Source organism: Equus caballus, chromosome 1 (genome assembly GCF_041296265.1).
Source record: "Equus caballus isolate H_3958 breed thoroughbred chromosome 1, TB-T2T, whole genome shotgun sequence".
Lineage (NCBI taxonomy): Eukaryota > Metazoa > Chordata > Mammalia > Perissodactyla > Equidae > Equus > Equus caballus.
In genome coordinates, this window is record NC_091684.1 from 199461013 (window position 1) to 199478879 (window position 17867).

General features: G+C 42.8%; 1 protein-coding gene and 1 long non-coding RNA gene across 2 annotated transcripts in view; one reads left to right on the forward strand and one right to left on the reverse strand.

Annotated features, from left to right (window-relative positions):
• The window catches only part of PTGER2 (prostaglandin E receptor 2), an 11183-nt gene extending 4995 nt beyond the window's left edge, over positions 1 to 6188 (forward strand). Inside the window, 1 exon segment of the mRNA NM_001127352.1 lies at positions 5675 to 6188. Coding sequence (NP_001120824.1) covers positions 5675 to 5893 — 219 coding nt within the window. The 3' untranslated portion in view covers positions 5894 to 6188.
• Positions 5406 to 17248, reverse strand: LOC111769597 (uncharacterized). The gene is made up of 3 exons (XR_002802394.2): positions 17097 to 17248; positions 14007 to 14138; positions 5406 to 5964 (listed from the first exon to the last, which is right to left on the reverse strand). It is a non-coding gene; the product is annotated as an uncharacterized lncRNA (long non-coding RNA).
• Positions 17249 to 17867: the final 619 nt, after the last annotated feature.

Here is a 17867-nt window from a genome sequence, read left to right on the forward strand (position 1 = left end):
CTAATCATTGTGGGTAGATTCTGTCCATTTTAAACTGTTCTCCACATGCCATTAGGATAAAGTGCATTTTAATTTGGTTCTAAAATTTCAAGAATGAACCATTGACTCATCCTAAAAATATCTTCATCTTTAGAAATTCTTTAGGGCTATAATTTCTAGAAAATCTGATCAGTAGAAATATGATCTTTGCAATACAGAACAAACTCAAGTAAACAGTACTGAAGTTTTCTCTTCACTCTTCGTAATCTTTATGTAGAGTGTAACATGAATGGGGGCTATAAAACTGATAGGAAGTTGGTCAGTTACATACATGCAAAATATCACAACTCTAGTAGGGATGAAAGAGAAATCCCAAAATCTGTATGCATAACCACAGTGAACTTGCCTGGCAATGTGTGAGTTGATATCCAGGAGCTACTGCAAGGTCCTTTATCATTTAGGACCATTGACGATGCGTTGGGGGATTGTTGAAAAGGTTTCAACACATGACCTTTAAGAGAAGTTCCTCCATGTGTGTTTTCACTTGACATCTTTAACTTTGCCATTTGATGTTATGAAGTGGTGGTTGTGAATAAAGACGCAATTACACTGAGTTTTTAAAATTTAGAGAGTAAGAAGCATAGTCCTTTTCCCAGAAGAGAAGTTGTGCATGGTGTCTACACCCTTGGCCAAGGCGTTCTTCACTGGTGTTTCAGATGAATACGGCCAGGTCCTCAGCTTAAAGAAAAACAGCTTTTGGGGATGGTATACTTCTTTTCTGGCATGTCAAGAGCCCATCACAATATTAAGTTAAAAAAAAAAAGAAGACTAGAAGTGGTGGTGACCTCTGGAGATAGCATTTCAGGAAGGCGGTCAACATGTCTCTTCAGCTGAAGGCCTGAGACCCAGGCTGATCTGCAGCTTCAGCTGCCAGGCGTCCGTGGCTTCTCCTGGCCTTTATTTTGAAGTTTCTGATCACCTCTCCCTTTCTCATTTTGAGCTCAGGTCCACTGTGCCTCAAGTTATATCACCAAGGTGTCCTACGCTTCATTTTCTTCAGAATATTTTGCTGCTTAAAACTGTTCCCCTCTAACAGAAAACTAGGCTTAAGAATTCTGCAGTTGGGACACACATGTGGTGGGAGGGGCGAGGGTTAGGGAAAGTGGTTCCCCAGAGGCTGAAACACCCTCTCTGTCAGGCTTCCTAATGCGCTCCATGGACAGTGCATGGGCCACTTTGAAGCCATTTGCAAAGTTTTGTGTTGATCTGAGTTCTGAGTAGATGGTTCATTGTGTCCATCATTTTCCTGAAGGGTTAAGAGCCACCCCCTGGAGTCTACAGGCCAGAGCTCTAAGCCCTGGCGCTGGCTCTCTGTTGTGGCCAGTTCTGGGGTCACCTGAAGCAGAGGGGCCACGCTCTTTCGTGCTGGAGCCGTATGCATGCGCCAGTGTTTGCTTCTGCAGGGAAGTTGGCTTCTGTTCCCTCCACCACAAAGCACCTGTGATTTGGGGAAATGGGATTCCTTAAAACATTGTATACCTGGGGAATAATTTCCCCGAGAGAGTTTTTGAAGGAATGGGTCATGCAGCGCCCATAGCCGGGGCGCCCCAGTGCCTTTCACGAGGCGGATGGACATGGAGCGACCTCCCTGCGGTGCCGCTTCGGGAAGTGTGGAGAAAGAAAGGTCCCGAAGAAAGTCACGCAGCTACTTAGATATAGTTATGGTTCTAAATCTAAACAGGAACAGTGATACCCATTACCCTTTGTGACACCTTTGAAAAGAAGTCCCCTCCGAGCCCTAACTCGGGCCGTGACGGTGAGTTTCTGAGAGGAGGCTGTGCATCGCAGGCTTCGTATGCAGACGGCGCAGCTGTGCAGTGGCTGCGGGAGAGCGAGGTCCCACAGCCTGCGTGTGGTCTCGCGGCTTCCATGCTTCAGGGAGTGTGACTGGGTGAGGTGACGCGAACCTTCGAAGTGTGGTTTCCTCCTTACGAAGATGGGAGCAATAGCAGTTTGCAGGTTCGAGTAAGGAGTAAACAGAAGCCACAAATTGCTTGGCACCGTGCCTGGCACGCATAGTTATTCAGGAAATATCAGCTGCTGTCTCCATGGGGTTCAAGTTCCGAAGGCAAATCCGTTCTAGGAGCTGAATTCCAGAAGCTCAAAGCTTTTGCTTGATTGGCCAGGCCCAAGTGAGTCTTTTGTTTTGGGGTGTGATAAATGAGCGATTTTTAACTATTTCAGCTGTTGGCCGAGGTTCTAAGTGCTGGTTCTCAATCTTGGCTGCACGTTAGAATCCCCTGGGAGCGTCTAAAAGCTGTGGTGCCCACGTTACAGCCCAGATTGGATTGATCAGAATTGCTAAGGGAGAGTCTGTATTTTAACGCTCCTCATGTGATTTCAATGAGCAGATAAAGCTCTCATTTGCTCTCAAATTCTGAACGTGCTGGGTGGCTGTATTGGGTAGGAAAGTCTCGGGAACAAACCATACCCAGCCAGGGCCACGAGGACGTCTCCGGGGGAGGCTGTGAGGATTCTATAGAAGATGAATCTGAAACCCGCTGGTTTTCATCTGTGCCGCTGTGTAGGTGTCACTACGAGCTCTGTATTCTTAGCAAAGCCCTGTAGACAGAGCTGGAACAAATGTAAGCTCACTTGACCTGTGGGGTTTAGCGCTTGATACTTTTCCCAGAGCAAATTCATTGGTAGTTAATGCAAAAACATACGCATATGCTACCAGCGTCTGAAGCTGAATTCCAGAATATCTTTGAAACATTGTTAATTGACTTATATCCATCGTGTCACCCTTTAATTGAAATACAGGATTGGCTGGTGGGAGAGGGGAATGTAGAGTTATTGTTTAATGGGGACAGTTTGGGAAAGTGAAAAAAGTTCTGGAGATGGATGGTGGTGATGGTTCTGTTCTGGGTTCTTTTATGTGATGGTCAGTCAGGTGTGGCCACAAGAGGAGAACAGAAGAGCTCAGGAAAGCAAATTGTCTTATACGCACAGGTCCTAGAAACAGGAGGCACTGTACAACACGAGGGCCACATGGGAAAGTCCTAGGGCAGGTCAGGAGCCTGAGGGAGGCTGGGCCCAGCCTTTATTGGAGTTTCTGAGGAAAGGCAGGGCAGGGGGAATGGGTTAGGACTGGCTGCAGACTCTGAGCCATGGGGGTGCCTAGTCGTCTGGCACCAGGCACCGGGATGATGAAGGCAGAGGATTACTCTCTTCCTGGGCACAGGCCAGATGGAGGAGCTGTGGATTGGTTAGTTTGCACATCAAACAGTTGCTCCTGGGTGAGCCCTTGGCTGTCTCCAGGAACTGGCCAGCCCAGGGAGTGGCCATCTGTCCCTAGCCTGAAAGGTTTTAACACGTCAAAACATCATAATATACAGAAAATAAAAAATATAAACAATAGAGTTGCACTACAATGTGAAGTACTTAATACCACTGGTTATACACTTGCAAATGGTTAAAATGGTAAATTTTATGCTATGTATATTTTACAATTAAAAAAACAAACAAACCAGGATCCACAAGATCAAAAATGGTGAGCTGTAGGCAAAAGACAGGAACCAAAGAAAAAAAACGGGAAGATAGGAGAAGACAACACTTACATCAAGAACTTTGTCACTGAATACATCCCTTTTCCAAGTGTAAAAGAAGAAATTGTCTTCCACAAAATAGTGGCCACCTCCAGAAATGCAAGTTGTAAGCATTTCTAAAAATTACCCAGCATAGTGCATGAAAAGGACAGGAAGCAAATAATACAGAATTGCTTCATTCTCTAGAATCATTTTGCACTTCTCATGGCTCTGTCACACTCTCCAGGGATCAGGAACTGTGCTGTGGGCTGTTCTCCACTGAAAACCTGACTCGTCTCATGTGTGAAGCTGTGGTGCTGGGTCGCTGAGCCAGCCCGCACTACACTGCCCGTGCGGGGGCCAATGCAGTGTTGCCAAATTCTTTGGTGAAACTAGATCATAAACTCAGCTACCTACTTTTCCTACAACGAAGGGCTCGTTGTGTGTGTGTGGAGTCGGGGGGGGGGGCAGGGTGTGAGTAGTGACTAATATATTTTAATCTATCAGACTTACCTACACTAGTATCCTGAATTTCTAAACTCAAAACTCGCTCCTTAAATACACCATATAAGTACTGTATATTTCTCACCCAAAATAGTTCAGCTGACAAGAAAATTATTGCTCTATTGCATATCCCTACCTAACTCTTCTCTCTATAATCAGGGAAACCCTGATTTCTTCTTTTCCCTTACTTGTCTGCCAAGTCTTTTCTCCATTCCCTATGCCAAGATTCTCTGGCATAAACACCTGTGGCTGCAAACTTTCCTACTATTGTCCTGACGTAAGCAGCCAGAAGATGACTACTCTTCTCGCTCGCTGCAATTTGCTTTGTATATCCAGTTGCCAGATTCCTGTAGCGTGAGTCTCAGGGAGAGGAAATAAACCCTTCCTTCTTCTGGCAAAGGAGAGTGGAGGCCAGAGGGAATAGCTCACTAACCCTTGGGCCACCACTGGTAAGGAAGTCCCTGGAGCTTTAGAAGAACAGATTTTCAATGACTGAGTGTGATTGACATGTGTTTTCCTCTTTTCTGTAAACCGGGTAGAAGTGGTTGATCTTTGTTGAGTGTATACTGTTCCATTCCTTTCAATCTAACCAAAAAGTTGTGTTACCCCCTAAATATCCAAGGACTCAGATGAGAGCTGGTATCCCAGTGAAAACATTGGCTAGTGTGTGAAGACATGTCAGCTTTCCCGTGTTTAGGACATTGTTCTGAAAGCCTTGGCCCTAATCTCGGCACCTAGATGTAGTGCACAGTGAGCACTGCGCTGGTGTGGAGGGGGCTGGAATTTGTGTCCTGACTTGGCACTAACCAGCCCTGGGAGCTTGGGCCAGTCACCCGCCTCCCCTGCGCCGTGGTGTCCCTGGTGGGAGATGGAGATGACGGCAGGAACACTGAGGATCTCTTAGGTGAGTGCTGTGCTGAGTAGTTCACACATGTTACTTCCTGTTGTCTCCCAACATCCTCTGAGGCAGGTGTCACTGTTATTACGGCCCGTTTTAAGGATTAGAAACTGAGGCACTGAGAGGTTAATTTTCTTACCTACAGTCCCAAGGCTGAACATGGAGCCTGGATTCAAACCCAGGCAGTCCAACAGCCAGAACTGTGTTCCCGAGGAGGGTGCTCTGGCATGTACCCTCTCTCACCGAATTGTGATAATTAAATGAGATTAAGTGTTTGAAAGTAAATGGAACATGTTGTTATTAACTTTACTAATGTTCACTTCCTCATCTGTCAAAGGGAGACAATACTTTGTTTCAGACTAGAAATAAAGTGGGTTTAGTACCCAGTCAATTCATGAGACATACATTAGGTTATTAATAAATGGGAGCTACTAATATTGTTATTAGCATTCGAAGTGCCAAGAATAGTTTATTCATTTTCCTCCATCCCCAGTGACAAGCTCAGGACATGGCACCTATGTTAATGTTGAGTACAATTACAGAAAACGTGACTTCATTCTTTACGATCCGCACATGGAAGAAGACTGCGGTTTTCCTGCCCGCCTTCCACCACCACACACGCCACGCCTTAGGGAGGTGCATGCCGTCTAAGCCTGTCCGCGGCTGCAAGGTAACTGACATCTCTTTTCCCCTTTGTGTCTTACAGATTTTTGCATATATGGATGAAGCCTTTTCCCGAAGAGAAAAGTGGGACCTCCAAGCCCTTAGGTTTCTGTCGATCAATCCGATTATCGACCCCTGGGTCTTTGCCATCTTTAGGCCGCCTGTGCTAAGAGTGCTGCGGTCCGTGCTCTGTTGCCGGGTGTCATTGAGGACACGAGAGGCAGCACCGACTTCCTGTTCCACACAGTCCCAGTGCCAGTAAGTAGCTGGCCCTTGTGGATAGTCGCTCAGTAGTGCTGAGTTAGCATCTGGAAGAACGTTTTGAAATGATTCCTTGGAGAAATGAAAACCGTTAGTTTATAAACAAAATGAAGCTACCCTAATAAAACAGACATTTCAGCAGTGCTTGGGCCACAGATGTGCTGACAAGGCCCTTCACGGGAAGTGTCAGAAGATCTATACAACCTGCCCTCCGAGAGCACGTTACACCGCCTTTGAGGAACAACCAACAGTGTTTAAGATCCATTGGACTTTTAAGCTTTCCTGTTGAATGAGAAAGCATGTGGTTTTGTAATTTGTCTAAAACCTTAAATAGTTACCGTGTTTTCTGTTTTAATCTTATATGCTACTACTGTATTAAATACACAGTGTACAGTCTGACCAGATAAGGCTTCATGTGTATTCTCCGGAAAGTCGATCTGTGGAAGCAGCCAAGCCCGGTGCCTTGTGCCTGCCTGACAAACCCTCTCTGATAATGAGGTTGCAGATCGCGGGCCCCTGCTGTGCGATGTCTGTCGGTGGCAGTGCTCCCTCAGCGTGCAGCATCACGCTCAGATGAGTGGGCTCGGTTGGTCACCGTCAGCTTCTTCACTAACCCCCGGAATCTATGTGTCCAAGTGCCAGGTTATTTATTTTATAATGCCCATTGTGCTAATAGTAATCCAGAGGATTTTAGGAAATTTCCTCTCAACAACAAACAACAGGATATTAAGAGAGGTAATTCTGATTAATGCTCTTCATTCTGTTTCTGGGGGAGGAGATATGAGGCTACACCTAAAGCCAAATAATAGGATTAAAAACCAAAAAATCGGGTCAATTCTTCGGATACATTGGAATCCTTTTAATGCTGATGTTGAGTTCATGACTCACATCTACTTATTAAGATGACTGTGTTGTAGCAAAATTCAAATGTCCATATTTTTAACTGGGACACATGGTTGACTGGTACTATATAGGAAATCATGTGAGTCATATCTTAATATATTTCTAAATCTTTGGCATAGTGTCAACTCAGCATCAAAATGTTTCAGTGAATTTGCACTGTTTAATCATATCTTAATTACTGTGTAAACTCATCTGAAATGTTACAAAAATAAACTATAAAACAGAAATTTGAAAATGGAATAGTATTTGACGAATTCCCCCAAGTAACATTTTATAGTGTAGATATAGTATTTTTTAAATGAGGTAAAAGTGGGAGAAAATATGTTTAATTTGGCAAGTTTGTAAAGTGTGGTTGCATTGTAAATTAGAGTTTAAAATATTCAATTAGTGTTTCATATTAGAGGATTATTTTCCTTACTGCATGATCTTCAAAATACTAGAATCACCTTATTTTTTTCGCAATGTGTTATTACTGAATAGCTGTTTGAAAAACCAAAAAGGGATGCTATTTTTTTCCCAAGTCTCGTTGAGTTGCTTGCGCAAAACCATTTCCTATAGTAGTTATCAGTCATCTGATGGCTGAGAGAAAATGTGAACAATCCAGGCCTCGTGTGTCTTGACACAAACAGTCTATGTCAAATCAGCTATTTTAAACAGAATAAATAAATGGTTTGCTTTTCTACTAAATTAAACAAACCAGGCAAAATTTAACTAAAATCTGGACATGTAAATAAATCTTCCTGTCTACCAAGTATTCTGAAGTTAAGAAATTGTTTTAAATAGGACTAATTAGGCTCTTGGGTTATTCCTAAACATAAAATCCTGAAGTTACAGTGAATCTGGAAGACTGATTTCTTTTTATCACATATTTTCCTTCCTCCAAATGAAAACATTAACTACAATCCTTCACCATGCCTTGCCGCCCCCCAAATTCTGGAATAATGCCTGAGACCCTCAAAAACAAACTTGGACGTGATATCACTAGTGGGAACAAAATGATTCAGTCTGGGGCCCAAAATATAAGTTTAAGCCTTTTATTTAAGAACTGGCCGATTTCCAGAGCTTTGCTTCCTCATGTGCCCTGTTCCTTGCAGCGTGTTAAACGACTACATTCTGTTACTTCATTTGCACCAATATATACATAGAAAGAATTGAAAGTAAATTGCCTACTATTAATGGCAATTTAAAGGTAACAGAAAAATTACTTCGATTAGATATGTGAACACTTCCCTTTTGAAAATCCTGTCACATCAGACGTACCTGTGTAAGTTGACTGACTCATTTCAAGTTAAATAAAGAACATGGAACTTAGCCTGGTGTATTGGAGAACTGAGCCGTGATGAAAGAAGACCTAGATTTTACTCTTTGCCCTCATGAGCCAGTGGAATGAAAAGGAAGAAACTATAGTCGATATTTACCTCAGAATGCCAGCCCCAACTTCAGGTGTCCAGAAGCACGTGGGCTGAAGCCCTCTCTCTGGCGCTGAATTGTCCCAGGTCATCCTTCCCAAGAGGAGCTGGGAAATTCTGGAACCAAATCATGGCCTTGGATCTCCAAAGACCTGAGAGGACCTGAGTTTGCTCAGAAGTTACAGAAAGCCCCCGAAAGTGGAGGGGACCTCAAAGCTGAATCTCTAAGAGGCTTGGACCTATGAGAACCTAGAGCCAGACCAAAGCTCTAGAAACCACGCCACCCCAAACTGCCAGGCTGGAGGCGCTGCAGGCTCTGAGCCGCAGGGCGAGTGACTCCGGCCCACATTCTGGGCGTCATTAAGTTAATCTCTCGGTGCCCCTGCCTGTTCGTGTCTGTGCACTTTGAAAGAAGGATTGCCCTAATGCTACTGTGACGTCAGCTCTGATTTGAACTGAGAAAAACAACATATTCAGGTTTAGAATTTGATGACTTTGAAAGGCAGGGAGGACAATTAGCATGCACTTCAGCAGAGGTTTATTTCACTTGAGCAAATCCAGCGGCTTTCTGAATTTGGGAAGAGCCCCTGCTTGAGTCATTCACAGGGAGCAAAGCAGGCTTGGATCTGCTGTCCTACTCGTGACATGGTATTGTGACTCCGGTATTTGATGACTGTCTGCCTGCATCAAACACTTAACTCCGCTGGATTTCCTCTGCGTGCACATCTATAACATGCCTCCAGTCACCTAATAGCATCATAATTGTTTTTTTAAATTTACGAAATATTGTGATCACCTGAAATACACACTATGGAAATAGATATTATTTTAGCAATTCACAAAAGCTATTGTCTACTTTACACATGGGACCAAGGCCATGTATTGGGCATTAACTTTTATTTCAGCAAGTTACTCTCTTTTTTCCTGGTATCTTTTGTGATTTTTTAAAATTATAGGTAAATTTTCCTGAATTATTTATTTCCTATAAAATGTATGTAATATTAAAGTTCACTTTGAGTGGTTTGATTCTGTGATCCACGTATTTCATTTTTTAAAGTCTATCAAGAGACAAATGTATCAGCAAAGATTCCAGCAGAAAGATGGCACATTCAAAGGGTAACTGAGCACCGTTGAATGAAAGGAATTTTACAGAGGGCTGGGCAGGGTCAAGGAAATCACCAAGGATGGGGAAGGATCTCTTGGAAGCTGTTACCACTCCTAGGCAAGAGGGGACAAGGGAGAGATGGCAGAGATGCCACCCAACAGGAGCTGTGGGTTTAAGCAGGGAAGCACACTACCGCCAAACCATGGGGCGGGGATGAGGGACTAATTCCTAGAGGTCATCTCCTCCTACTCTCTACTCCTCTGCCTGTTCCTTCCATTGGCCAAACCCAACTGTAATCCAGGGTGAAGGGGAACCTGGGTGAATCTGCCCATGAAGCCCTATGACAGGTCGAGGGTCAGTCTGAGGAGCCAATGGAGAATATCCAGAGTACACAGATTAAAAATAGATGTTCTCTTTTTTAATTACATCAACACAAAAATTGAAACTGCAAAGTGGGCAGCCTCTCTTCCTGGCTTCTCCAAATACATATTCTCTAGCAAGCTTGGGAATCAGCACCATCTGTATGGAAAGGGGTAAAAATACTGTAGATTCTTTCACCAAAATATTTGTTCTAGACCCTGCTTCCCTGAGGCTCAGCATTTCCATTTATCCAACTTGGGGGGCAGTTTACATCATAGGGGGAGAGAAAGGAGATCAGACCGAACTTCTTTCTGTTTTCCCTGCCCGTGGTGGTGCAGCATGATAGCTGTTCCTAGATGGAGCAAAGGGAGGTAGCCACGTATCGCTCATGTGGAATGAGAAAAATCTAGGAAAACCTCACTTAAGCCATATACCCAAACTTAACATAAGCTGGGATAGGTCTACACAGAGTATATGTAGCAACTCAGCAATTCTGCATAATTTAAAATGCTGATGAAAATATCAGGAAGAAGCAAGTTTTAACAAATGGAAAAAGATTGGACAAAGTAGGGCTCCCAAGGCCATCTGCCCATGTTGCCCTTTCTGCTACCACAGGATGTGTCTTTACCTCGTCTGTACTCGCCTCCATTTGTCCCTCCTGGAGCACACTTCTAGCACAGACCATCTCTTCTCCCCACTACCACTGGGTCCTGTCTTCTCTGATCACACACCCAACCCTTCCCCTCTCAGGAAACTCTAGATTTATCCAGGAGGTAGTACAGATTTGTCAGACTGCTGGTGTTTCTCAACAAGTTATTTAATCTCTCTTACTCTCAGCTTCCCCATCTATAAATGAGGATAATAAAATTATCCATCTCAATTATTTTGCAGATTAAATGAGTAAATTCATGCAGGACCTTCAGCCCAGTGCCTGGGCATGGTAAATGCTAATTAGGTGGGGTTGAGTGTTATCTCAGATGCCCAGTTCAGTGGCCGCCATGACCTCTTTGTAATGTCTGGCTCAGACTGCTTATTCTTGGCAGAGGTCGTGGTGCTAGGGGTCACGGTATCTATTTGTTAACTCTTGGTAACTGTCAGGAATGATGACCATAAGAAGCATGTGGGATGAGTTTGTATTTCAGAGAATGCGATGAAGATTGGCATACATGGGACAATACAGAGGAAGGTGTAAGCATAAAAGAGAGGAGTCCAAGGGAGACAGAAAGACAACAGGACACACAACATGGTCCCTGTCCCCTTCATGGAGCCAAAGAGCAGAGTGAGAGGGATAGCACCTCAAATGTTATTCAAACAGGACATGCTGTGTGTCAGGAAACACAGCTCTATCACAAAGCTGGAATCGAGCAGGTTTCGTTCACACATCATCTTCTGAAGATCTCAGAATAAGTCCAAGTCATGTGCCACAGATGATCTTTCATTTTCCTGAAACCAGCACCCAAGAATTCTCTTTTCTAGGCAAAATATTCTGATTCCTCAGCTGCCCCTCATGTGACACCTCACTGTTTCTGTGCCATCCTCTAGATCTTACCCAAGTTATCAACATTCATCTTAGTATGTTGGGCAAGAACCAAACACCAATATTTCTGAACTGGTCTTACTGGTATTGAGTGCTGACATGTCAGTTGCTGGCTTGATCTGGGCATTCTGTCTCTATTAATGCATCCTGAGATTACAAAGCTTTATTAGCAACCAGGTCATGCCTTTATAACCTTCAACAAATGGAAAAAGCAACAGGATTCCGCTTTACGCAGAGGACAACTGGACACTCGGGTGGAGTGAGCTGCTCTCTAAGGACATCCTCATAAGGTGCCCTGTGGCAATGATGCTAACCTTCTGCCTGAGACCACAAGCCATTTGGTTTCTCTCTTGCCCATCGATTCTTGGAATGGCTCTGTAGACTAGGGATGAGGAGCTCTGAGTTTATCAGCTGAACCTGGTCCTTTGCATTAATAACATGGCCCTCAAGGTGACGTGGAACTAGATGCCGGTGCCGAAGCTCAGAGAATAATTTTCCCTTGAAGATGGAATTCACTACTTTTAGTTATCAACTGATATTTTTGCTAGAATTAACTGGCCAACACTCACCTCAGTCCTAAGAGTGTGCCTGATATGTCGTGATAAATTAAACATTTAAAAATTGCAACAGCTGCACATAAATCTTTGAAGACATAGTTGAGAGTATCTTTCAGCTCTTAGAGAGCTTCTCAATACGTCCACTTTGTGAAGAGCTCAGAGGAACTAGCCGAAAAGCCCTCGACCTTTGAAAACTCAACATTAACTTTTTATATTTTTAAAATAAATGTCCTCATGTTGTTTGTAAAATGAAAGACATGATAACCAAAACATGGCAGGATGCGTACTGTGGTGTACTACTCTTTGACCTGTTAAAATAAATTTTTCTGGTGTGAGTAGGCATTCTGATAAGAGAAGAGCAAGCATAACGATAAACTAGAGGTCTTTCTTCTCTTTACTACCTATTATGGTGACTGGGAATCAGATGCCCACTTCTGAGAGAAACACTAGCTCAGGCATTCATGTCTTTCCATGAAATGCCAGTTTGGAAAACGAAAGAAAGTGGGGAGTCAGATTCCCATCTTCCTTCTACAAATTTCTTCTGTGTTCTCAATGAAGTTATAGTGAACCACAATGGCTGCGGAGAAATACTAAGTGAGGAAGCACAATTATTCTGTTTTCAGTATTAAAGCTTTTTAAAATAAAGTCTTGCCTTTAGTTTATCTACTGGACCATGTTAAAGTACTACTGTTTGGAATGCTTTGTAATAGGAATTTAAGATTAAGAGACAAATCACATGGAAAAAACCCCGAGAGCTTTAGTTTTAAACCAACACATGGAAAGGTTAGCTAAGTGCCGTGAGCCTGCGCTGGAATGCAGATGTCTCATGGTGAGCTCATCCCTTGGTGATGGGGCCCCATTCCCTAGGCACACCCCCCACCCCCTCCCTGACTCCAGCCCCGAGCCTGGAGCACACCAGCAAGTGCCCACCTCAGGCTCATTGCCCTGCTCTGTCTCCACCTGGAATAAATGCTCTTCCCCGAGAGAGCCCTGGCTCAACTCTTCACGTCCTCACCTCCTCCAAAATTTTACTCCAGTGACGCCTTCTCAATGAGGCCTTCATTGACCACCCTTCCTAAAACTGCACCCCTTGCACTCCAAATTCCCTTTACCATATCATTTCCAGTATGAATACCTTGAACGCGTCTCCAGCTAAAGTATTTCTAACTTTCACCGCCCGTCTTCTGTGCTAGAATGTGAGTTCCAGGAGGCAGAGATGTTGGCTGCGTTACTTTGATGCCTCACGTTTTGCTGTTACAGTGGATAGATGGAAGTGTACCTTATAGATTTCAGAGCCTTCTTCTGTTTTGTTATGTACTCAGTATATTGTGCACCCAGAGAGGGATTAAATGAGTTAATATATGCACATTATTTTGAAAATAATCCCATACTATGTTTTGAGTATTTTCTATATACATCTCATTTAATCCTTAAAACAACACTGTAAGGGAGGTATTGTCCTCATTTTACAGATGACAGAACAGATGTTCAAAGTCAAGGTCACATGGCTTTCAGGGAAAGTGAAAAAATTTAAACCATTTTCTGATTTCAAGCCCAGGGATCATTCTACTGATCCCACAGAACTGGAGATCTATAATCTCCCACCACTTCTGACCGGATTCCACTGGAACAAAGACTCCATGGGCATGGTCAGGGTTAGGGTTAGGGTTGGGGTTAGGGTTAGAGGGTTAGGGTTAGAGGGTCAGGGTTAGGGTTAGGGTTAGGGTTGGAGTTAGAGGGTCAGTGTTAGGGTTAGGGTTAGAGGGTCAGGGTTAGGGTTAGGGTTGGGGTTAGAGGGTCAAGGTTATGGTAGCCTTGGGGTTAGAGGGTCAGTGTTAGGGTTAGGCTTCAGTGTCAACTTCTCTGTCTTGATTGTTGTGTTGTGGTCACCTGGCAGATGGTCTTTGGACACTGAAGTATTGACAATTATGATGCCTCAATGCCAAAACCTATCTCAAATAATTCAAGCAGTAAAGTTATATGTGCTGTGCTCTCAGTGTTTCTGTGAGTTTATGACTGTTTCAATGTCTAAAAATTATAAAATAAAACAGCAGGCCCACTCCCTGTAAGAGGAAGAAAACGAAAAAATTTGTACTTTTTGTACATAGGGAGAAATTTATAAGGTAAACTAAAATCACAATCTAATTTCTCTCACTCTGATTCACTTTTTCTCATATACTTTGTTTTTGAACTGTGCGTGAGTGTCTATGAAATAAACAATACTAAATATTGATAGATCTTACCTGCTGAGATTGTGGCGGTCCACAAAGCTGCTCTTTAGAAGAGCCATTGTCTTAATCTTTCCAGCCTGTTCACCGATCAGCTTTAACATGATGCAATGGTTTGGATTAAAGGATTTACATATCTGTCATCACCTTTGCAGTAGGAAAAAAGAAACCAAACACATTTATAACTATGAACGATGATTAACTTTACATGAGTTATTTTGGGGGAAACATGCAGTTATTTCAGCATCGAATTAATGATAATTTCAGGTATCACAGGAGAAAATGATTGTGTCCAGAAGGAAACATGGTTTATTGCCAGAGGTCCAGCCCACGCTGTGATTATTTGAATTTGTGGGCTTTTGCAGCTTCCTCAGTATCACAAGTTCACTCTTGGCTATAGAATGGCCCTGCTTCCACCTCCTTGTTTCTCAGTTCGACCTGCACAGGTGTAACAAGCTTTTGAATCTCACAAATGGAGATTAATTATCCTTAAAGATGAATTTCCTCATAGGAAGTCTGTCTGCTCCCTTTTCCTGTCAATCATAAGTCTATGTTCAAAGCACCGAAGGATGATGTTTACTCTGGAGACTGTAACAGGATGCCCAGGTGAGGGCTCAGGGTCAGGAAATTAGTCAGAAGTGCTGCCTCCTGTGTAGCCCTCGTGTCCTCCCAGCCTCCGAGCTGCTGTCAGCGGCATCACCCTTAGAGGCAGGACAGCACAGGGGCTGGTAGAAAGTTTAGGCTCTGAGGTTAGCCTCATTTCAAACACTCACTGTGTAACCTTGAGCGAGTTACTTAGACTTTCTAAGCCTCCTTTCTCAACTCTGTCATGAGGGTAGTACTTGCCCATCTCACAGAATTTCTGAAAGGATCAAATGATATGTCACATAAACACTTAAAACAATGTCTGACACATGGTAAGTGCTTTTAAAAGTGCCAGTTGTTATTATCATTATTGAGTCGTTAAATGAATGTCCGATTGTGTTATTAGGATCCCATATTTATAGTGTATTGACTTCTAACTCCTTGCTGTTCAAACCTTTTTTATTAGAAGAGCCACACATACCGACCACCACCACCACCAGTACCAACACCAACACCATCACATTTGTGTCCACTTAATGACTTTGACAGACATTCCCAACAAGCCTGAGGTTGACCAGGGACCCTGAGGAGTCCAGTGAAATCAGAAGGGGTGCAGCTGACCGAATCCATGTCCACGTTTACAGCAAGGAATCACCAAAGAAGCAGGACTTGAGTAACTGCCCACCGTCTTCACACATCCAGACATTTGGAGGCACCCATCCATAGCTTTTCCCCCCACAGTCTCATTGCTCGTTCTCTCATTTCATTCAGGTCTCTGCTTGAATGTCACCTCCACAAGAAGCCTTCCCTGACTTATATAAAATAACTCTGTAAAATATCACCATCCTTCTCACAACCCAGCGTGTGTGTGTGTGTGTGTGTGTGTGAGTGAGTCTGTGTAGGGGTGACTGTGTATCTTATTTCTTTCTCTCCAAGTAGAAAAAGACATCTCCATGATGGAGGGTCTTTGTCTTTTTTGTTTACCATTAGAACAATATCTTATATAGTAGGTGTTCCATAGATATTTATTAAATGAACAAATGAATGAGTCTAATTGTCAGGTAGCAGTTTAGAGACAAATGACCATAATTCTTAATTGAAGTCAAAGGTCTTTGGAAAAATAAAATATTCACATGTTTGCTACAGGGAGACTGACAAGGAAAGGAAGCCAACTTCAGTGCAGTTCATGCAAAACAAAAGGTAGCCTCCATGGCATAGCTCTTAACACGCATTTGTAAAAATGTATGTTTGTTTTATTCCTTTGCTGTTTATTTTCATGATTGGGGTTTTTCTTCTTATGAATGGGTTTCCATGAATAGAACCCCACTCTATAACATTAAACCTATAGGACCTAGGAGTCTACCCTGTGATTATTGTCCTGAACCAACTCATTCCTAAGTCCTCAGTTTCCCTCCATCATTGGCTGCCCATCACCCCAGGGTAAGATCCAAGCTTTATAGACAAGGGGGCCAGGGCTGCCCACTCCCTCCCCTCATCTCAGGGCTGAGAAACTGCCCGTTTCCCATCTCCACGCCTTGGCTCGTGCTGCCCTCGTTCTGCAGTGCCTCTGTGTCCCTGTCCTGGGACACGCCCATCCATTTTTAAGTCTCCGAGGGAGGTATTGCTGACCTGCTCTTCCTCCATGACATTCAGAAAATCAAACTAATTTAACATTATGATGAATAACACATTTGTAAACCTTGGCTAAACTGATTCAAGTAACTACAACTAACTCAGCCCTTGCTTTTTATATAAAATTCTACTTACCTTTGAAGGCATATCTTTAAATGTTTTCTTTTAATTTATTAAAAGGAATTCATTCCATGCCATATCAGCTGTACCTTCTGAGATCCCAATTATGATGATATAATATGCATCTCACCAATTGTACCATGATCCAAATATGCCAAAGAAATTACTTACAGATAGAAAAATACACCTCAGACTGGTTGTTTTACCCCCTGCAAATCATCTTACCAACAGTACCCAACTTTTAAGAAAAAGCAAAAAACACTTAACATGGATTTGGTCAGATGTACTTCTGTGAACCTACCGTATCATCTTTTAATTCAGCAAGAACTTTAAGGAAGCCCGGTTTGGTCATTTACAAAATTAGAGATTCTGGGAAGATTTCGAGAGTATAATTTATATCTCAGAAATAATGGTTTATACTTAGATACATTATTTTACATGAAATTTCTCCAGGTAAACCATAAAATAAAACTAGTATCATTTTGCATTTATTATGCAAAAAACAGTACCCCAAGGACTAACACTACAAGCTGTAGTTTGAGGTTCCTAAGAATTCAAGATAAGATCTCAAAATAGTGACATAAATAATACACTAGTCCACATATCATATTCCACACCTTTTGTTAGACTCTCACTTCAAATCTTTGTCCAAAAACTTTGTTTTGTGTTCGGACTGTTTTGAGTGAAAAATCCCGACCAAGAATCAGTATTGACACAGGCATCCAGCCTTGATTGAAAAAGAAACAAAAGAGAAATTAGCAAATGCACCTTAGAGGAGAAGTCGTACTTCCCTGGGAAGAGGCCACTATGACCGTCCATCTTGTGTCCAAACAACGAGAAACAGGAAGTGCCCACGGAGAGGACTCCTCTCTGGAAATGAAACAACGGGAAACAGGAAGTGTCCACTCGAGGACTCCTCTCTGGAAATGAAACAACAGGAAACAGGAAGTGTCCACTCGAGGACTCCTCTCTGGAAATGAAAGTGTTGAGTCAGAGGATTCTTCTTTGGACGTTGCTTTGGAAAGTCTCGTGAAAATCAAACGTAGTCATGGAAATATCCTGTTTTGTTTTTTTATCCCATGCACTTCCAAAAAGGATATGAGGAAAGCTACAGTGGCAAATCACACATGTAACACAATCGTGTATAATTATGTGTATACACACTGTTTTAGTTAGTTAATTAAATGTTTTGCCTGTCTCTCGTGCTGATGATGTGGTACATTTGTTATCTAACGTGAATAAGGAAAGAAAAATTCAACTGCTACCCATGAGGGCCTCTGGGAAATGTGAAGGACGATGTCCAATGTTGGAACAAAAGATAGATTTTTCAAATTAAGCCTTAATAGACTTTTATTAAAAATTTTAAAATTTGGCTAAGCGAAGGTATTCTGTATACAGTCAAGAGGATGTGATATACATAAGACGCTTTCCATCTAAGAGACAATAACTGTGGTAGCTTTTTATTGTCAATGTAGTTAAGCTAGAACCGTGTTTCCCAGAGTTCCCTTCTCTGCATGGTTTTGGGCACAGGTTGGCCAC